At 44.1% G+C, this 22,670-nt stretch overlaps 1 protein-coding gene across 6 annotated transcripts in view; it reads right to left on the reverse strand.

The window, feature by feature from the left end:
• Positions 1–9,328: 9,328 nt before the first annotated feature.
• DAPK1 (death associated protein kinase 1) overlaps positions 9,329–22,670 on the reverse strand; it is a 214,541-nt gene continuing 201,199 nt past the window's right edge. For all 6 annotated transcript variants that reach the window (XM_082401130.1, XM_082401126.1, XM_082401128.1 and 3 more), the window contains exons 25-27: positions 22,048–22,236; positions 10,613–11,841; positions 9,329–10,160 (exon numbers count right to left, since the gene is read on the reverse strand). In XM_082401130.1, coding sequence (XP_082257256.1) covers positions 10,127–10,160; positions 10,613–11,841; positions 22,048–22,236 — 1,452 coding nt within the window. In that variant the 3' untranslated portion in view covers positions 9,329–10,126. The remainder of the gene's footprint in view (positions 10,161–10,612; positions 11,842–22,047; positions 22,237–22,670) is intronic.

The raw sequence follows: 22,670 nt of genomic DNA on the forward strand, positions 1-22,670 counted from the left end.
CTGTGCTCTGTGACTCTCCTCTAACTTAAGGGGAAATCCTATCTAGGCTGATCCTAGAGAGGGTGGGCTCTACAAGGTTCCCATGTACTGGCTTGGCATGGAGGGGGCAGGTCACACATCTTGGAACGACCAAGGGTGGCAAAATAGACTGCCTATGAGACCCCAGGCCCTTGGCACAAACTTGGGGAGGAGGAGTGGCTCCACGAAGAATGAAAGAGACTAGATTTTGCATGGGTGGGGCCCAAGCCAGATTTAAGAATAAAGGAATATGACAGTTCTTGACAGTGTGGGAGAGTAACTAGGTCCAACGGCAGGGTTACATTCATGGATGAATCTGAAAGGGGGTAATTAGTTCCCAGAAAATGGAAGGAAGTGCAGAGGGTGTATGAAATCTGGAGAATTCAAGTTTCCAGTTTCTCCTGAGGCTAGTCCTACAATTCCAGTGGACACAACTTAACTTCCAGTCCTACTCAGACACTAACAAGGATGAAGTTTGACAAACATAAAAAAGAACATGCCAACCTCTCTGATGGGTTAGGACACTGTTGACGCATATCAGCTTTGGGTTCATGCTTCCTGGCAAGTGAACTCCCTTCCCACACTCCACTCTCTTCCGCCCTGAGTTCTATACGTTCCTGTTGCAAAAAGGGAACCGTTCTTGGTTGGTGCCCCATGATCTGCATCACGGAGTGTTCAATGAACTCAGAGGGATCTAAACAGTCTGGGCACAAATCCAGCCCAGGCTGTGTCAAATGCTATCTTTAGAATGGCCAGGGCTTCGTGCCAGTGATCCCCTATACACGCGGAGATCCACGGGCCCATGAGCAAACGGCCTGAGCTGAATGCAGTTGAAATGTGGTCCCCACAGCAACTTGGAGCAGTCCTCAAAGTACAGTACTGTTTGCAGGGACTGGTGGGTAACAGGCTGCTGTGTGTAAGATACACAGAGTGCTCTACCCCTGCTTGCTCAGAGCTCACAAGCGAAGATAATTCAGGCAGGCAGAAAGTCAAGGATGGTCTGTCATACTTAAACGTACCGGTAGCCGGACGTGTCTTACTATTGTTACCGAAAGCTCATCCTCTCTGTACAACGGTGCCCAGTCAAATCTTGGAGATGGAGTTTTGGGTGCTTGGGTGAAGTAGAAAAGGATAGCTTTATTGCTTTGCCAGGCAAAGGGGGACACAGCAGACTCTTGCCTCAAAAAACTATGTATATGTCCCACCCCGGGAGGATTTGATGAGTGTTATATAACAGTGGTTCAAGGCTGGGGTCTCTGATAAGACTAGGGTGTGAGCAGGGCCTGCCCTCCTTAATCTCGTCTCAGGTTGTTTCTTGGCTGCTTCTGCCTTGATGAGCAACTGCTAAAATCTGCCCTTTGGAACTCAGGGAAAGTCATGGAGGCTGGAGTCTTGCCTACAAGTAACGGGACAAACGGGCCTCCGTGCCCGGCAAGCCCACAGGCTCTCACTCGGTTTCACTACTTCTACCCACCTCCCAGGCGCTCACCACTGCCCTCCTAAGAATAACCACCGCCGTTGTTCCCAACTTCTTTCTTGTTCCCCTGATAAGATGGAGCAAGAGATCTTCCTTTACTCACCGGCTCACAGGGAAGCAAGCGTAATTTTCTTTATTGTGGTAAAATATACATAACAAAATTTACCATTTGAACCAGTTTTGATTTAGTACATTCACAGTGTTGTGTAACCATCACTACCACCATCCATTACCAGAAATTTTTCATCATCTCAAACTGAAACCCTGTACTCACTAAATGCTAACGTCTCCATCCTCTTTGCTCCCAGTCCCTTAATTTCAGATGTGATGAGAATAGTATTTTGAAATGATAATGTTTATTTCTTGCTGACCGTCTTATACGCAACCCTCTCTTGATTCAGCCTGCAGTTTCCATTCCTTGGGAAGTGTTAGGATTATTAAAGGAGAAATGAAAAGAAAAAGAGACAAATGTTCAGGCTTTAACTTCCAAAATAGGACTTTTGAGATCCTGGCGTTCAATAAAAATCTGGAGATTTTTATTATAGAGAAAGGCAAAATGTCCTTCCGAATCCCAACGCGTCCTGAGAAGCTGGGTGGCCACCTCCGATGTCCTGACTCCAGACCCTCTTGTCTTCCACGACACAGAAAAATCAGCAAGCAGCACGATAACAAAAAATGTTTAAGTGGCTATTTTGGATGACAATCAAGATTTCTATGTAACCTGGAAGACAGAACAAGGATGGCAAGTGTCAGTGCACTTATGAATCAAAACCTGCTTTCATAATTCTCCAGCCCTGGGGCTGTTGGAGCAGAGACCGACTGACCCTCGCCATTCCTGGCGGGGTCATGCCCTGGCCAAACCGCCTGACTTCCAGGTTTCTCCTAATGCTGAGATCCTGTGACCTTTCCAGAGCAGCCAGAATTTCCATGCTTCCTAAAGCCTGGCCTTGCCTGGAAAACAGTAGGTGAGTTTTATAGCTTTCAGGGGATGGAATCAACATTGCCTTGAAATATTTCACAAGAAGGGTCCTGTTGGGCTCTCCCTGCACTTCTATACATAGCAAAGAGCAAAGGCTTCTGGACAAACAAAACAACAAACTTTAAAGCCACACTGCCCATGACCAACTGGTCACTAGTCTTGTGACATGGAGAAAATAAGGACCACTGGATGATTTTTTTTCCCCTAAGATTAGATTATTCAATTGAAAGAAATGTCCTTTGTTCTAAGACTCTAACTTACCTTCTTTTCTTTTTTTTTTTTGACATGCACAATGTTTAAAAACTTTTTTTGCGATGACTGATGACATCATTTGGTAGCTGTTGCTGTTTCTAAGTGGTCTTACTTTGTGAAACAAAGTGTCAGGCCCCCATGACCTTTATGACATTTTACTAGTGCATGAAATTCTCAAAGTGGAACCACTGACACAGTAATGTGTCTCAGGGTTCAAGAGTCAGTAAAACGAAAAGCTACTTATTATGGGAAAACAGCTTCAGGCTACAGCTTTTGGGGACAGAGAGAAGTAAAATTCACTTTCATTTCTCATTTTCAGGATGGCATTCTTGCCAAAATGATGAATGAGAATCAAATCAAGTCTGCCTTTGTCCAGTTTATGGAAAGATAAGTAAAATGTCACGAGGCGAAAGCAGTCAGCTAAATTCACAAATTAGAACCTTCTACAAAATAACCGGATTTGCATTTTTGCCCTGGGGCTGGGCGTTCTCTGCATGAAAGGGTCTTTAGTGGGGATCTTCACTGTCTACAGCCTGTTTTGACTGATAAGTTCATCCAGTAGTTTCCCAATATGCTGGACAGGGACCCAGCCGGACGGCTGGCTCCTGGGGTCAGCAATGTCTGTCGGCTGGAGAACTGGGACCTCTGAGCGGGATGGCAGGGAGGCCACACAAATAGAAGAGACCAGAGCACCAGGAAGTGCCTCGCCAATGACAGAAGCCTGCACAGAAACTCGGGACATCAAACCAGACAGAGAAGGATGTCTACCATGACAATTGGTTAATGAGTGTTTACAATTGCACGAACATATAAAATAAGTTACTAAATGAGAAAACTCAGCATGTCAGAAAATCCTACAGCTCATATGTGTATATATATATACTTGATAGAGGTTCCCCAGATTTGAAAATAATTCTCAAAATTTATATGGCATTACTAAAAATGAGTTTTGAAGCTGAGAGTTTTCTAAACAATCAATAACTATAATTATTAACTAATCATCTTCATCTCTCATGATGGTGGAAAGATTGAATTTTCTTTCCATTCTTGCTAAAAGAATGATATTATAAAAGCTGTTATAAGCAGCAAAAAATGTAGTAAGAAAGAATCATAAGGTTAGTAGATAAAATAACGTTTTTCTGGGAAAATAGAAATCTAGACATTAGATTTCTATTTTCCCAGAAAAGAGAGCAACACAAATGCAATTTTTTGCTCAGCGATAAATGCTTCTGTCCTTGGATTTTTAATTGTCATGTGACCACACCCCACCCCTACCCCCAAATGTTTCATGTCTAATCCAAAATGTAGGGGGAAAAAAGTGCAAAAAGATGTTTATTCCAATTTTATTTATAATGGGGGAAAATGTTTGAGTATTTCATGGTAAGGAACAGTTAGTTCAATCGGGATATGACAACACTATTTGAATATTATGAGCCATTAAAACTAATGTTTCTGAAGAGCTTCTAGTAACATTGAAAAAGAGCTGTCATGTTACATTAAAAAAAAAAAAGCAAGTACACCAGAAACTAATAGGATATTATACGTCAGTATACTTCAATTTTTAAAAAAACAGCATATAAAATTGTACATTTTGTATGATTTCAGTTCCATTAAAATATTGTATGTCTAGGAAAAAGGTGAAAGGAAAAAAAAACTTTCATTGTATTGCAACTGCCCCGAAAGCCAAAGGGGCACTGTTGAGTCCCAGGGAGGGCTGGCATGGAAGGACCTTGGTTTGCTGCCTTTCGGCACAGAGGTGGGAGCATGGACTGTCAGCAATAAAGGCCTGGCTTCTCCTTCCCATGAAAGTATTGGTCACAGAATCACGTGATTTAGAGGAACCCGCCCTGGCCTCTCTCTAGGCTGACTGGCCTTCCCTTCTCGGAAGACAGGAAGGTCATCACTGGCACTGGCTGTGATGTAACCTGAGGCCTGTGCAGAACCCCACGGGGCTCACACTGGGGCAGGAGGATGGCATGGAGTGGGGTGTAAGAAAATTCTCGTGATGATCTGTTAGTCACCCCGGTTGTGGGAAATGGGCACTCATGGCTGAATCAGTGGCAATCCAGGCTCTTGGCCAGAAGAACAAGTCTTTATGGCCAGGGAATCCCTCACCTCATGCATCACATATGCATACACACACTTATACACAATACACACGGCACAGACACACACTTATACACATATACACACATGCGTACACTCATACCCAAATGTATACATGTATATACACACATATACATACACAGTTACATGTATGTGTGGACACATGCACATGCCACACACATACACATATACTTACGCAATACACTTGTGCACACTTGTGCATACACACACAGTATACACACATACACATGCACTCACAACACACCCACTACATTACAATATAAATACTTAGCAGAGGAGTATAAAGGGCCCCAGTTGTGGTCAGAGGGCCTGACATTTAGTCTAAATTGTTAATAATTGAACCGTGTTGTTTGGTCTAAATCTCTTAAACTCTTTCCTTCCAGCCTCCAAAGAGCGTGGTTGAATCACACCATCTGTAAGATCTCTTTTCATTGTAAAATTCTGTGATTTCGATGGGACAAGACACATTATTCACCAGGAGCTTGTCCCGGTCCTTTTGCTGTACTGCTGACAGGAACCCCGCAGGCTGGAGTCACAGCCTTTGGTGCCTGGCCAGGCCACCCTCACCAAGCGTCAGCCCCTCGAGTGACGGGCATCAGAGTCCAATCCCAGGGCAGCCTCTGCTGTAGGTACCTGTGAAGCTTCTTTCCTGCCCCTCCTCCCCGCTCCCACACACTTCTTTGATTCTTCTGGTCAAAGAATTGCCTTGTGAACAAGAGTCACGGGCAACCTTCTGAGGCTGGGCGTTTCAGCCAGGACTAGCCGCCGTTTCCTGGGGTCACTTCCAGCTCTGCCATGCACATTTCCAGAGATGCAGATGGAAGGGGGCTGACTACTCCTTCAGTCCCCTTTCAGGGGCACCTCCCTGACCAGGCGTTCAGTGGGGACAGAAGTTTCTGTCCCTGACGTGGCCCCTGCCTGGCAGCTGCTGAGTCCTCTCACCAGCACGTGACCTTTGGCTGCAATGATAAAAGTGACCTCAACCTCAGGTGGCCGCCCAAAGCACAGTCACTGTCCCTGAAAATAGCCCCCTGAGAGCAAATTCCTCGGACAGTCGAGTTGAGTGCCAAGGCTGGTTAGGGGAGCAGGCGCCAGCCCACCAAGCTCTGTGTCCCTGCTGTGAGCCTGGGGCTGGCGCCCATGATAGGCAATAGGTGCTCAGCAAACGTCTGGGGAATGGCGAATCAGAGCACGTTACCCTCATAGATGGTGTGGCCTAAGTCGTCAAGAATCCAAAGTCCTGGGGCTTCCCTGGTGGCGCAGTGGTTAAGAATCCACCTGCCAATGCAGGGGACACGGGTTTGAGCCCTGGTCCGGGAAGATCCCACATGCCACGGAGCAACTAAGCCTGTGTGCCACAACTACTGAGCCTGTGCTCTAGAGCCCGCAAGCCACAACTACTGAGCCCGTGTGCCACAACTACTGAGCCTGCGAGCCACAACTACTGAGCCCGTGAGCCACAACTACTGAAGCCCGCGCGCCTACAGCCCGTGCTCCACAACAAGAGAAGCCACCACAACGAGAAGCCTGCGCACGTAACAGAGTAGTCCCTGCTCGCTGCAACTAGAGAAAGCCCACGCACAGCAACAAAGACCCAACATAGCCAAAAAAAAAAAAAAAGAATCCAAAGTCCTTAAAAGACTGTTGGTGCCATCCCAGGTATGAATTCAAACTGAAAAACAAACAAAAAAACCCCAAAACACTGAACAATAAACAACAACAAAAAAGAAGCCAAACAAAATTCTCACCTCTTCCTCCCATGATAACCATTTTACAGGTTTTTTTAAAATAAAAAATATCAACTCTTCTAAAAAGCAATCTTTCATGTTTTTAATCCCCCCTTCCCCATAGTGGGGGGCACAGGCTTCGCTGGACTGCTCTGAACACATGGGCAGTCCTGTATATTACTCAGCAAGCTTTACTGTTACCTGGATATTTTTAGGTTACAGCTTTATCTTTTTTCTCTTGTTCTTAAAAAATTGTGCTAAAATAAATATAATTTTTTTTCATTTTAACCACTTGTAACCGCATAGTGCAGTGGCAGTAAATACATTGACATTGGTGTGCAACCATCACCACTATTCACCTCCAGAACTTTTTTCACGTTGCAAAACTGCAACTATCCTTTTACTCTTAATGAAGCTTTTCAGTTCAAATCTACCCTTCGGTTTTACAGCCTGGCTGGCATCTAGCTGCTGCTGAGGCAGGAATAGCCAGGCCCAGACTTTCATTTTGGAGTGGCTTTTCTGGGGTCACACCATCAGGGTTTGGTAAGACTGGTGCAGACTCTGGACACTGATAGGACCAAATGTAGTTTTATGGTTTCAGGAAATCCTGTAGTTTTAATTGTAAACCCCTTTCTGCAAAAAAGACCACCCAGAGTTCTGATTCCTTTCCGAAGGTGTGGGATCCAGATTCTGGAAACAATCAGAACTCTCAGAAGTGCCCTCCAGCCCGTGCCAGGGAGGCTTCGGGTCCCTAGGATGCTATTGTCCATAGGGGAACCTCAGGCACCCCAGGGCAGCCACAGCTCCCAGGGGATGAGGAACATGTTGCCCGAGTGCATTTTACAGCAACTCTAAGAAAAAGGGTCCATGAAGGGCTGCTTCTGGCTCCTAAGAACCTGTACCTTTTGATTCCCACTGTGACTGCAGGAAGCGAGCTATGAATGGCCCGGTTTCTCCCCTTCTGCAGGAGGCAGAGCCGGCTACCCATGCTGGGGCTTTGCCAGGCAGTTTCAGCCTAACCAGAGTTCATGGCACTGAAGACCCCGAGATGCCGCCTGGAATGACCCCACAGCATTTCTCAGGGCAGGGCAGTGAGCTCAGTGGACCTTAAACTCTTCAAATTTGTGTAGTAATGATTCCGAAGTATGGCTTCAACATTTCAGGAGCTTAGGTGGCCCCATAACCTTATGGACAGGCACCTGCTTAAAACAAAAGTATAAAGACTCCTGCAGTCCTCTGCTTCATTGGCACAGCATCCTCCCTCTGCCCCTTCCTCCTGTTAACAGAACTCCCTTCTTGGGGGAAACTGCTCCTTTCCCAACACTGTCCTAGGGTCCCCAGGGCCAGGCCAATCTTGTGACTCTCTCTCTCCCAACCACTGGGATGGCTCCATGACCCAGACTGGAGCAGTCAGAATCCTTCTTTGGGATTTTACTTACTGAGGCTGCCAGAGGCAGCCCTTGCCTCCTGGGTCCTAGATCCTGGTGCCGGATCCTGCGATATGAAGCACTTTTGAAGCAGGAGAGATGAAGCTGACGTTCGGGAGGGAGTTGACTCACGAAAAGGAGGTCCTACTCCTCTAAGGCAATCACGATTTCAATTTCAGTGTCATCCTTTTGACGCATATTTACGTGTAGCTTTTAATTTTACTCCATTAATATTTCTTTTCTCCTTATAAAAGTAAATCATGTTTATTACGTACCATTTAGGCAAAACAGAAATGAATTCTACTGCCACAACCGTAGAGAAAATCACCCACATCATTGTAGTCTTTTTCCTTCCAATCTTTTTTCTTTGCCCATTTTTTTTTTAAAACAGTCTTGAGATTTTACTAAAAATGGGTTTTGTCATTAGAGCTTTTGTCACTTACAGCTGCCATGCAGGTCAAAACTAGGGTTTCTAGTTGATGGCCCGCAGCAGTGTGGTCTCTAAGTAAAAAGACGGGCGGGAAGGTATGTATCTTTTGTAGCAAGTTTTCTCTTGCTCAGCAGGAGCTCCCTCCACCTTTGTATAGGAAGAAAGCTTCCCCTGTTCCCCCATTGCTGAGCCTAAATGATCCAATTTGGTTTGGGGGTTCATCCAAGGAAAATAGGAGGGGCCTCTTTTCTTTAAAGCAAAAATACACGTGAGGGACTTCTCTGGTGGTGCAGTGGTTAAGAATCTGCCTGCCAATGCAGGGGACACGGGTTTGAGCCCTGGTCTGGGAAGATCCCACATGCCGCGGAGCAACTAAGCTCATGCGCTACAACTACTGAGCTTGTGCTCTAGCACCTGCGTGCCACAACTACTGAAGCCCGCGTGCCACAACTACTGAAGCCCGTGTGCCACAACTACTGAAGCCCGTGTGCCACAACTATTGAAGTCCGCATGCCTAGAGCCCATGCTCCGTAACAAGAGAAGCCACCGCAATGAAAAGCCTGCACACCACAACGAAGAGTAGCCCCCGCTTGCTGCAACTAGAGAAAGCCCGCACCAAGCAACAAAGACCCAACGCAGCCAAAAATAAATAAAAATAAAAATAAATAAATAAAAGAAATACATGTGAAATCACCTGAGCTCTTTCTGCTTCCCCACACCATTCCCAACTTTAGTAATAATTAAGCACCTAATAAACTGGGTTGATTTCCACCCCTGAGAGTTTAGGTTTAATCACTTTCTGGACTGGTTTGTCCCATGAGGTGGGGTACTGGCAAATGAAAACAAAATAAAGAAAAAGAATCCCTTTTGAATTAAACACCAACAAACTAATGCAACAAGCAACAGTTTATTTATTAAAAAAAAAAAAAGGAAAAGAAAAAAAAGAACTAAAAAGAAAAGAAGACCTTTTTTTACTATATCTTATAGATTAAGTAAAAATACCTGTATTAATATATATGTATATACATACTGCATATATATATATACATATGATATAACATTAAAATTACATGCTTCTCAGGACAGAAGAATTAGGACATGTTCCCTTATTTCGATTTAAAACTCTATCACAATTTAAAATCACTGCAAGAAAACTTGCTTCCTTTATTTTCTTTTTGAGACTTCAAGTACAGGAAGTTATCAAACCAGGATCTAAATATGGAGAACCATCTGCTATGCACAAATGACAACAAACTGCCACAAATCATGAGTCAGGGGTCTTCTGAATTCTCACACAGGTCTTGGCTCCCTACAACAGTGTCAGCCTTCTACCTGAGATGACAGGGGATGATGAAGCGTGACAGTCTGCAGGTTCCACGTGGATGTTCACACTGACGTTGAAACAAAAGCAAACACAAACATGTCTTATCGTAGCAACAACACTGGCCATGAAATTGCTCTAGAGGAGGTTTCTTTCTCCCCTTTCCTTGTCAAAGGAAACACAAAAATTGCCAAAAAAAACAAAAAAACAAAAACAAAAAAACCTCGGGTGAAGCACCTCTGGCGATGATCAGCATACAGCAAGAGACAGAGAGGGAGCGTTTCTTTCGCGACAGCTCCGGGCTGACTTGGATGATTTCAAACACACCCTCTTCTGCAAAAGGCACTCACATATTGTCTGTTTATAAATCATACAGTGGGATTCCTTACATGGGAGTTTTTCCTACAAATATAAAAGAGATAAGCTGAGGACATGGTATAACAAAGAAAAGAGTATAAGAAATACACATTTTGGATAAATGTCCACTTTCTTTAAAAAGGACAATCAATATAATACTTTAAAAAAATTTCATTGAAAAGTTAGGAATTCCAGTAAAATTATCAGTAAGAAGCAAGGTACTAGAGGATGAGAGATGGAGGGAGGCTAGCTTTTCAAATGGCCAAAGGAAAGGATAGGGTCTGCTCTTAAACTAGAAAGACCATTCACACACAACGCAATGTGTGAGAGGAGGGAGGTAGTAGCAGAGAAATAGGTGAAGCGGAAGGGAGGGTGGCGTCCTTCAGGATGTGGGCGTAGGAAGGGACGCGCCAGAATCTCCAGTGGGAAAGATGGGCTGTGTTCCCCTTGCCTCTGCAGTTGGAAGAGACCCTGCCCAAGCCAAAGGCTGCCCTCACCGGGACACGACCGAGCTAATGGAATTATAAGATGTGCCACTGTTGCAGCTTGAGGCGTAGGCCTCCTGGCCGTTGCTGTCGAGGTTGATTTTGAACACAGAGGACGCCTTCAGTAGGAAGTCCGCCGCATCCCGGCGCCCCAGCTCCCTCAGTTTGGACATGAGGATGCCGACCGTGCTCTCGGGGTAGGAGGTCCATTCCCGGAGCAGGGCGTGGACCGGGCTCGGGAGGAACTCCTTGGGAGACCCGTTATTGGTGTTGTACTTTGCCACAAGGTCGGGGAGACCCAAATTCATGGCGAGAAGGCACCAGTCCTTCCCCATGGGATCGGGTGGGTCCAGCAGGCGACTGAGTTTCCTCCGCGTCAGGAGGTTCAGATCTGACGCATGGATGTCCATGCCCAGGCTGGCCTGTGAATAGACGTCGTGACAGCCGAAGCACATGATGCTGCTGAAGCTCTCCTTGTACCCGCCCATGGTGTTAGTCAGCGAGGTCTCCTTGAGGGTCTGTGCCCGGAAGAAGTCTCGCGGCTGGTAGATCATGACGGGCTCGTGGTGCTCTCTCAGCTGCTGGGGGCTCAGGTAGTGCTTCACCGTCAGCAGCCCGGGCAGCGTGGTGGCCATGACATTCTCGATGGTGCTGCACACCGAGTCCAGCAGGAGGCAGCACTTGATCTTTTCCGTCTCCAGACCGCGCACCTGGACCTCGATGCCCTGGCCGTGGTTGACCAGGAGCACCAGCAGCTCGGCCCCACGGTTGGCAATCTTGCAGCCGTTCACCCACAGGCGGATGTCCGCGTCTCCCTCCGCGCTCTGCTGGTGGATCCACCTGCACAGGTTCACCTGCACCTTGTGAAAGATGCCGCACGGGAAGGGCGTGAGGTGCTCCACGGGGACGATGCGCACGCCACCGTAGACCCGCACCTCGTCCTCCTCATCCGTCCAGGACCGGTGCAGGTTGTCAGTCTTGATCAGGGCGGGGATGTCCACCATGGTACCGCTGCTCAGGTCCCGGGCGCAGATATCCATGGCATCTAGAATCTGCAGCAGCTCCTCCACGTCGCTGTCGGGCACCAGGCGCTGGACGTCCTCCATGGTGTAGCGGCCCCGGTAATGGTGCAGGGCCCGTGGGGTCTCGACGGAGAGCAGCTTCCCCAGAACGTTGGTGCAGAGCCAGCGGGGGTCTAGGAGCAGCACGTCCTGGACGGTTTCACTCTGCATGATGTTGATCTGCCAGAGGGGACAACGAGAAGTCACACATAGGAACATAAACGGCCAGATGCTTCAGCTGCTCAGAGCACTAAAGGGCCTGAGCAGGGATGAAATCTGTGCAGATATTGTAAGGAATGACTCAGCACATTCATATGGACAGATCTCAAAAATCAATACTGAGGCAAAAAACCAGCTTGGCAATGTCATAAGGGAGATTCTGAAAAAACTACCTTTGACCCTTATAAAAGGTCAATGTAATAAAAGACAGAAAGAGAGAGAGAGGGTAGCCAAATGCAATGGGTGATTTTTGACTGGATTCTGAATCCCCAAATAAATACACAAATGAATAAAATTAGCTATAAATGAAATTACTGGGACAAGTGGCAAACACTTGAATGAGGACTATAAATTCAACAGTAGTATTATATCAATGTTATGTTTCCAGGAAGTGATAATTAATTATATTGTGGTTATGTGGGAGGATGTCTTTCTCTTTAGGAGGTACAAGCTAAATATTTAGGGGTGAAAGGTCATGATGTTTGCAAAGCAAATAAATAAATAGAAGAGAAAGAGATAAAGCAAATGTAGCAAAATGTAAACAACTGGTTAAATTAGGTGTCGAGGATATGAGGAGATATTGTACTAGTCTTCCAACTTCTCTGAATGATTGAAATTTTTCAAAAAAGATTCAGAATGTTACAATATTAGACTGTTAGGTAAATTTTTAACACACATACATATAAAAAGGGTCTAGAAAGATACGCTACCATGACAGTGGTTGGCCCTGGAGTGGTGAGAGAGGAAAGTAGCGAGAGGTGGCCAAAAGGGACTTAAGCTTTTCCTGTCACATTCATTTCTTTAAAAAGCAGAAGTCAGAAAGAAAAAAAAAAGTGACAAAAAATAGAAGCAACTTTCCCCTTTACTGAACACTTAACCCTCCCTCCCTTCCCTCCCTATTCTGGGCTAGTTCTACAAAGAACGGTGATCCAAGGTGGACTCCATTCTCACGTGGAGGCTGAGACCCTGGACCTGTTTGCACCAGAAGTACTTTTCTCCCCACAGTCTGGTTTAAATCTTTGAGATGCCCTGTAGATATGATTCTGTTCAAAATTGAGACTTAGAGTGTACATTTCTGGAATGTGGAGCAGTAGCTACTTAATTTTTGATAAGGCATTTGGTGGAATACTGCCTGCAGTTCAGTCCTAGACACAACTATCTCCTCAGGGTCACAAAAGACAGACTGATAAACTGTGCCGTATTGGAGGAGACTAAGGAGACAGATGACTGAGTGCAGTGTGGGATCCTGAGCCGAAAAAAGACAGGACAACTGATGAAATCTGAATAAGATCCTTAGGTTACTTATTAGAGGGCAGGAATAGTACTGGAGGAGGGGCTGGGGGCCAATGAGAATGGGGGCCGCCTGATTTAGATTTCCCTTCTTTTTTATTCTGCCTTCACTTACTTATTAAAGTCTCAAGGGCAAGGAGGGATGTCGTGTCAAATAATGTGGATTAATTGCTATGAGCTAGAAAATTGCTGGCAAATGCCACAAGGCAAGAGAATACTGTATTAAAAAGAGTGAGTTTATTATTATGGTGACAATATATATTTTTATATCTAGCACTATATTACAATGTTAGGTTTGATCCCTTGCTTATCCCCACCCTTGGATTCAATCATTTAAAGTACTACTGGAGAGACCTTCAAGATGGTGGAGGAGTAAGACATGGAGCTTACCCTCCTCCCCACAAATACATCAGAAATACACCTACATGTGGAACAACTCCTACAGAACACCTACTGAACGCTGGTAGAAGACTTCAGACTTCCCAAAAGGCAAGAAACTCCCCATGTACCTGGGTAGGACAAAAGAAAAAAGAAAAAACAGAGACAAAAGAATAGGGATGGGAACTGCACCAGTGGGAGGGAGCTGTGAAGGAGGAAAAGTTTCCACACACTAGGAAGCCCCTTCACTGGTGGTGACAGGGGGTGGGGGTGGGGGTGGGGGGGGAAGCTTCGGAGCCACGGAGGAGAGCGCAGCAACAGGGGTGCAGAGGGCAAAGCAGAGAGATTCCCGCACAGAGGATTGGTGCCGACCAGCACTCACCAGCCCGAGAGGCTTGTCTGCTCACCCGCCAGGACGGGTCGGGGCTGGGAGCTGAGGCTCGGGCTTCGGAGGTCAGACCCCAGGGAGAGGACTGGGGTTGGCTGAGTGAACACAGCCTGAAGGGGGCCAGTGCACCACAGCTAGCCGGGGGGGAGTCCGGGAAAAAGTCTGGACCTGCCTAAGAGTCAAGAGACCATTGTTTCGGGATGCACGAGGAGAGGGGATTCAGAGCACCGCCTAAACGAGCTCCAGAGATGGGAGCAAGCTGCGGCTATCTGCCTGGACACCAGAGAGACAGGCATGAGATGCTAAGGCTGCTGCTGCAGCCAGCAAGAAGCCTGTGTGCGAGCACAGGTCACTATCCACACCTCCCCTCCTGGGAGCCTGTGCAGCCCGCCACTGCCAGGGTCCCATGATCCAGGGACAACTTCCCTGGGAGAACACACGGCACGCCTCAGGCTGTTGCAACGTCACACCAGCCTCTGCCCACCACAGGCTCGCCTCACATTCTGTACCCCTCCTTCCCCCTGGCCTGAGTGAGCCAGAGCACCCTAATCAGCTGCTACTTTAACCCCATCCTGTCTGAGCGAAGAACAGACGCCCTCAGGCGACCTACATGCAGAGGCGAGGCCAAACCCAAAGCTGAACCCCAGGAGCTGTGCGAACAAAGAAGAGAAAGGGAAATCTCTCCCAGCAACCTCAGGAGCAGCGGATTAAATCTCCACAATCAACTTGATGTGCCCTGCATCTCTGGAATACCTGAATAGAAAACAAACCATCCCAAAATTGAGGCAGTGGACTTTGGGAGCAACTGTGGAGTTGGGGTTTGCTTTCTGCATCCAATTTTTTTTGGTTTTGTGTTTATTGTAGTTTAGTATTTAGAGTTTATTATCATTGGTAGATTTATTTATTGATTTGGTTGCTCTCTTACTTTTTTAATATATATATAGATATATATATATATTTTTCCTTTTTCTCTTTTTGTGAGTGTGTATGTGTATGCTTCTTTGGGTGATTTTGTCTGTATAGTTTTGCTTTTACCATTTGTCCTAGGGTTCCGTCTGTTTTTTCCTTTTTTAGTATAGTTTTTAGCACTTGTTATCATTGGTGGATTTGATTTTTTGGTTGCTCTCTTCTTTCTTTTTTTTTAATATTACTTAAATTTTAAAAAAAATTTTTAATAATTTTTTTATTTTAATAACTTTATTTTCCTTCCTTCCTCCCTCCCTCCCTCCCTTCCTCCCATTCTTTCTTTTTTTGTCCCTTTTCTTCTGAGCCATGTGGCTGACTTGGTGCTCTGGGCTGGGTGTCTGGCCTGTGCCTCTGAGGTGGGGGAGCCGTGTTCAGGACATTGGTCCACCAGAGACCTCCTGGCTCCATGTAATATCAAATGGCGAAAGCTCTCCCAGAGATCTCCATCTCAACGCTAAGACCCAGCTCCACTCAATGACCAGCAAGCTCCAGTGCTGGACACCTTAGGCCAAACAACTAGCAAGACAGGAACATAAACCCACACATTAGCAGAGAGACTGCCTAAAATCATAATAAGGTCACAGTTACTCCAAAACATACCACTGGACACGGTCCTGCCCACCAGAAAGACAAGATCCAGCCTCATCCACCAGAACACAGACACTAGTCCCCTCCACCAGGAAGCCTACACAACCCACTGAACCAACCTTAGGCACTGGGGGCAGACACCAAAAACAATAGGGACTACAAACCTGCAGACTGCGAAAAGGAGACCCTACACACAGTAAGTTAAGCAAAATGAGAAGACAGAGAAACACACAGCAGATGAAGGAGCAAGGTAAAAATCCACCAGATCAAACAAATGAAGAGGAAATAGGCAGTCTACCTGAAAAAGGATTCAGAGTAATGACAGTAAAGATGATCCAAAATCTTGGAAATAGAATGGAGAAAATACAAGAAACGTTTAACAAGGAACTGGAAGAACTAAAGAGCAAACAAACAGTGATGAACAACACAATAAATGAAATTAAAAATTCTCTAGAAGGAATCAATAGCAGAATAACTGAGGCAGAAGAACGGATAAGTGACCTGGAAGATAAAATACTGGAAATAACTACCACAGAGCAGAATAAAGAAAAAAGAATGAAAAGAATTGAGGACAGACTCAGAGACCTCTGGGACAACATTAAACGCACCAACATTCAAAGTATAGTGGTCCCAGAAAAAGAAGAGAAAAAGAAAGGGACTGAGAAAATATTTGAAGAGATTATAGTTGAAAAATTCCCTAATATGAAAAAGGAAGTAGTCAGTCAAGTCCAGGAAGCACAGAGAGTCCCATACAGGATAAATCCAAGGAGAAACATGACAAGACACATACTAATAAAACTATCAAAAATTAAATACAAAGAAAAAATATTAAAAGCAGAATGGGAAAAGCAACTATTAACATACAAGGGAATCCCCAAAAGGTTAATAGCTGATCTTTCAGCAGAAACTCTGTAAGCCAGAGGGAGTGGCAGAACATATTTAAAGTGATGAAAGGGAAAAACCTACAACCAAGATTACTCTACCCAGCAAGGATCTCATTCAGATTCGACAGAGAAATTAAAACCTTTACAGACAAGCAAAAGCTAAGAGAATTCAGCACCACCAAACCAGCTTTACAACAAATGCTAAAGGAACTTCTCTAGGCAGGAAACATAAGAGAAGGAAAAGGCCTACAATAGCAAACCCAAAACAATTAAGAAAATGGTTATAGGAAAATACATATCGATAATTACCTTAAATGTAAATGGATTAAATGGTCCAACCGAAAGACAAAGACTGGCTGAATGGATACAAAAACAAGACCTGTATATATGCTATCTACAAGAGACCCACTTCAGATCTAGTGACACATACAGACTGAAAGTGAGGGGATGGAAAAAGATATTCCATGCAAATGGAAATCAAAAGAAAGCTGGAGTAGCAATTCTCATATCAGACAAAAGAGACTTTAATATAAAGACTATTTCAAGAGACAAAGAAGGACACTACATAATGATCCAGGGATCAATCCAAGAAGAAGATATAACAACTGTAAATATTTATGCACCCAACATAGGAGCACCTCAATACATAAGGCAAATGTTAACAGCCATAAAAGGGAAAATTGACAATAACACTATCATAGTAGGGGACTTTAACACCCCACTTTCACCAATGGACAGATCATCCAAAATGAAAATAAATAAGGAAACACAGCTTTAAATGATACATTAAACAAGATGGACTTAATTGATATTTATAGGACATTCCATCCAAAAACAAAAGAATACACTTTCTTCTCAAGTGCTCATGGAACATTCTCCAGGATAGATCATCTTAGGTCACAAATCAAGCCTTGGTAAATTTAAGAAAATTGAAATCATATCAAGTATCTTTTCTGACCACAATGCTATGAGAGTAGATATCAATTACAGGAAAAAAGCTGTAAAGAATACAAACACATGGAAGATAAACAATACACTACTAAATAACGAAGAGATCACTGAAGAAATCAAAGAGGAAATCAAAAAATACCTAGAAACAAATGACAATGAAAACAGGATGACCCAAAACCTATGGGATGCAGCAAAAGCGGTTCTAAGGGCTTCCCTGGTGGTGCAGTGGTTGAGAATCTGCCTGCCAATGCAGGGGACACGGGTTCGAGCCCTGGTCTGGGAAGATCCCACATGCCACGGAGCAACTGGGCCCGTGAGCCACAATTACTGAGCCTGCGCGTCTGGAGCCTGTGCTCTGCAACAAGAGAGGCCACGATGGTGAGAGGCCCGCGCACCGCAATGAAGAGTGGTCCCCACTTGCCGCAACTAGAGAAAGCCCTCGCACAGAAACGAAGACTCAACACAGTCATAAATAAATAAATAAATAAATAAATAAAAAGAACGTGAATTTCTTAAAAAAAAAAAAAGAAATGTCAAAAAAAAAAAAAAGCGGTTCTAAGAGGGAGGTTTATAGCAATACAATACTACCTCAAGGAACAAGAAACATCTTAAATTAACAAGCTAACCTTACACCTAAAGCAATTAGAGAAAGAAGAACAAAAAAACCCAAATTTAGCAGAAGGAAAGAGATCATAAAGATCAGATCAGAAATAAATGAAAAAGAAATGAAGGAAACGATACCAAAGATCAATAAAACTAAAAGCTGGTTCTTCGAGAAGATAAACAAAATTGATAAACCATTAGGCAGACTCATCAAGAAAAAAGAGGAGAAGACTCAAATCAATAGAATTAGAAATGAAGAAGGAGAAGTAACAACTGACACTGCAGAAATACAAAGGATCATGAGAGATTACTACAAGCAACTCTACGCCAATAAAATGGACAACCTGGAATAAATGGACAAATTCTTAGAAAAGCAAAACCTTCCAAGACTGAACCAGGAAGAAATAGAAAATATGAAGAGACCAATCACAAGCACTGAAATTGAGACTGTGATTAAAAATCTTCCAACAAACAAAAGCCCAGGACCAGATGGCTTCACAGGTGAATTCTATCAAACATTTAGACAAGAGCTAACACCTATCTTTCTCAAACTCTTCCAAAATATAGCAGAGGGAGGAACACTCCCAAATTGATTCTATGAGGCCACCACCAACCTGATACCAAAACCGGACAAAGATGTCACAAAGAAAGAAAACTACAGGCCAATATCACTGATGAACATAGATGCAAAAATCCTCAACAAAATACTAGCAAAGAGAAGCCAAGAGCACATTAAAAGGATCATACACCATGATCCAGTGGGGTTTACCCCAGGAATGCAAGGATTCTTCAATATACGCAAATCAATCAATGTGATAAACTATATTAACAAACTGAAGGAGAAAAACCAAACCATATTAACAAACTGAAGGAGAAAAAACATATGATCATCTCAGCAGATGCAGAAAAAGCTTGTGACAAAATTCAACACCCATTTATGATAAAAACCCTTCAGAAAGTAGGCACAGAGGGAACTTAGCTCAACATAATAAAGGTCATATATGACAAACCCACAGCCAACATTGTTCTCAATGGTGAAAAATTGAAACCATTTCCTCTAAGATCAGGAACAAGACAAGGTTGTCCACTCTCCCCACTATTATTCAACATAGTTTTGGAAGTTTTAGCTACAGGAATCAGAGAAGAAAAATAAGTAAAAGGAATCCGAGACAGAAAAGAAGAAGCAAAGCTGTCACTGTTTGCAGATGACATGACGCTATACACAGAGAATCCTAAAGATGCTACCAGAAAACTACTAGAGCTAATCAATGAATTTGGTAAAGTAGCAGGATACAAAATTAATGAACAGAAATCTCTTGCATTCCTATATACTAATGAATGAAATACCTAGGAATAAACCTACCTAAGGAGACAAAAGACCTGTATGCAGAAAACTATAAGACACTGATGAAAGAAAAAAGATGATACAAACAGATGGAGAGATATACCATGTTTTTTGATTGGAAGAATCAACATTGTGAAAATGACTATACTACCCAAAGCAATCTACAGATTCAATGCAATCCCTATCAAACTACCAATGGCATTTTTCACAGAACTAGAACAAAAATTTCACAATTTCTTTGGAAACACAAAAGACCCTGAATAGCCAATGCAATCTTGAGAAAGAAAAACAGGGCTGGAGGAATCAGGCTCCCTGACTTCAGACTATACTACAAAGCTACAGTAATCAAGACAGTATGGTACTGGCACAAAAACAGAAATATAGATCAATGGAATAGGATAGAAAGGCCAGAGATAAACCCACACACATATGGTCACCTTATTTTTGATAAAGGAGGCAAGAATATATAATGGAGAAAAGACAGCCTCTTCAATAAGTGGTGTTGGGAAAACTGGACAGCTGCATGTAAAAGAATGAAATTAGAACACTACCTAACACCATACACAAAAATAAACTCAAAATGGATTAAACACCTAAATGTAAGGCCAGACACTATCAAACTCTTAGAAGAAAACATAGGCAGAACACTGTATGACATAAATCACAGCAAGAACCTTTTGACACACCTCCTAGAGCAATGGCAATAAAAACAATAATAAACAAATGGGACCTAATGAAACTTCAAAGCTTTTGCACAGCAAAGGAAAACATAAACAAGACGAAAAGACAACCCTTAGAATGGGAGAGAATATTTGCAAATGAAGCAACTGACAAAGGATTAATCTCCAAAATGTAAAAGCAGCTCATGCAGCTCAATATCAAAAAAACAAACAACCCAATCCAAAAATGGGCAGAAGACTTAAATAGACATTTCTCCAAAGAAGATATACAGACAGCCAACAAACACATGGAAGAATGCTCAACATCACTAATCATTAGAGAAATGCAAATCAAAACTACAATGAGGTATCACCTCACACCAGTCAGAATGGCCATGATCAAAAAATCTACAAACAATAAATGCTGGAGAGGGTGTGGAGAAAAGGGAACCCTCTTGCACCGTTGGTGGGAATGTAAATTGATACAACCACTATGGAGAACAGTATGGAGGTTCCTTAAAAAACTAAAAATAGAACTACCACATGACCCAGGAATCCCACTACTGGGCATATACCTTGAGAAAACCATAATTCAAAAAGAGTCATGTACCACAATGTTCATTGCAGCTCTATTTACAATAGCCAGGACATGGGAGCAACCTAAATGTCCATAGACAGATGAATGGATAAAGAAGATGTGGCATGTATATAAAATGGAATATTACTCAGCCATAAAAAGAAACGAAATTGAGTTATTTGTAGTGAGGTGGATGGACCTAGAGTCTGTCATACAGAGTGAAGTAAGTCAGAAAGAGAAAAACAAATACCGTATGCTAACACACATATATGGAATCTAAAAAAAAAAAGAAAATGGTTCTGAAGAACCTAGTGGCAGGACAGGAATAAAGACGCAGACATAGAGAATGGACCTGAGGACATGGGGAGGGGGAAGGGTAAACTGGGAAGAAGTGAGAGAGTGGCATTGACATATATACACTATCAAATGTAAAATAGTTAGCTAGTGGGAAGCAGCCGCATAGCACAAGGAGATCAGCTCCGTGCTTTGTGACCACCTAGAGGGGTGGGTTAGGGAGGGTGGGAGGGAGATGCAAGAGGGAGGGGATATGGGGATATATGTATACATATAGCTGATTCACTTTGTTATAAAGCAGAAACTAACACACCATTGTAAAGCAATTATACTCCAATAAAGATGTTACCAAAAAAAAAAAGATAAAGTACTGCTGGAGGGGCCAGTAGATTAGCCTGTAGTTTCATTGGAATTCAAAGACTGACACAATCACTGCTTGAGGCTCTAGTTTTTAGGGTCACTGGCTTCTTGATTCAAGTAGAATTTCAAACCTATGTAATCCATGGCCAAGGGCTCCACATGGCACGTGAGACTGGGCAGGGAAGCTTCTGGTTTGTAAAATTCCTGGAACTGCTTCTGGTTTTTCATATTTAGAACTGTTCTTCTTGGCCCATACTAGCTTACACTGTCTCCTGATTTCACATGATGGAAGAATGTGAAGGCTATGCGCCCTTGAGAGGGAAAGGCAGCATACGAAGCAATTAGAACAGGGTTCCCAAACTGCACCCCAGAGCTGAACCAGGAAGAGAGATTCCTATTTCTTGGTCATTTCTGGGGATCACTGCTTGCCGTGTCTTAGTGTCTCCAGATGCTCTCTCCCTGAAGATACGTCACTACTATTTCTTGATTGTCTGTGAGCCCAAGAGGTCTGTTTGGAGCTGATACACTCCATGGAGAGCAGCCATCCTGAAGGCTGCAGGAATCACAGCTAAGCTTCAGCTGCCCCGGGGAGAGAGAGGAGAGGCCCAGTCACCCAGTGTAGCAGGAACTGTGCTCCCAAACTAAGAGAAGCCGGAAAACAAACCAACCAAAGCAAGACAAAACAACAGCTCTTAAGGTGAACAGGAGAGCAAAGAACCGCAGTTCGGGGAATCACTCGAGGCTTCCTGTGATAGTCACACGTCTGGAAACATCATGGGTAGTGGGCAGTTGCCACTCGGCCTCTGCGGCTCATCCCACCTTCAAACACTGGAAATGCATCCCAGGGCCCCCGCCCAGACCCTTGCCAGGGCTGGAGCCCTCACCTCGCCGGCACTGTGGAGCTGCTGGGCGATGTGCCGGAGGTCCGCCTCGCTGGCCAGGGGGTTCAGCTGGTCCTGCACGTCGTACACAAACTGCTGCAATGACATCAGCTGGTTGGGTCCGTTGAGCTTCCTCCAGGAGGGCAGCGTGGAGATGATTTTCTCACACAGGTGAGTCATTGGAGGGCAGACCTAGAACATGCAGAACAGGCAGGTCAACGCACAGCTGTGGGGACTCAGGAGGAGCTGGGATAAAACGATGCCGCTCACATATGCACTGTTGCATGTAATTCTTTGGATGCACCAGTGCTTTTTGGGTAAGTACTGGGGCAGTTTTGTTTTTTCAGTGTTGCCTTTAGGCAGAATGTATTTAACAAATATAAAATTTTATAGAGGCTTTCATTTTCACTGCTCGTTTTAAATAGATGGCAAGGCTTCACAAAAAATGGCTTTGAAATTGTGGACTCAATTAACTAACGTTCACTAACTCCTAATGTTTTCCTCCCTCCCTCTCTTGGAGTGAGGGTTTCAGCCAGGTGATGGCCACTTTATGAACAAAGAGACAGGAAAAGAGAGTAAGTATCATTATCATTATTAAATGGCTTTTTACCAGTAAATTAGGTATT

This window comes from Balaenoptera borealis, assembly GCF_965194805.1.
Source record: "Balaenoptera borealis genome assembly, chromosome: 8".
NCBI classification, from domain to species: Eukaryota; Metazoa; Chordata; class Mammalia; order Artiodactyla; family Balaenopteridae; genus Balaenoptera; species Balaenoptera borealis.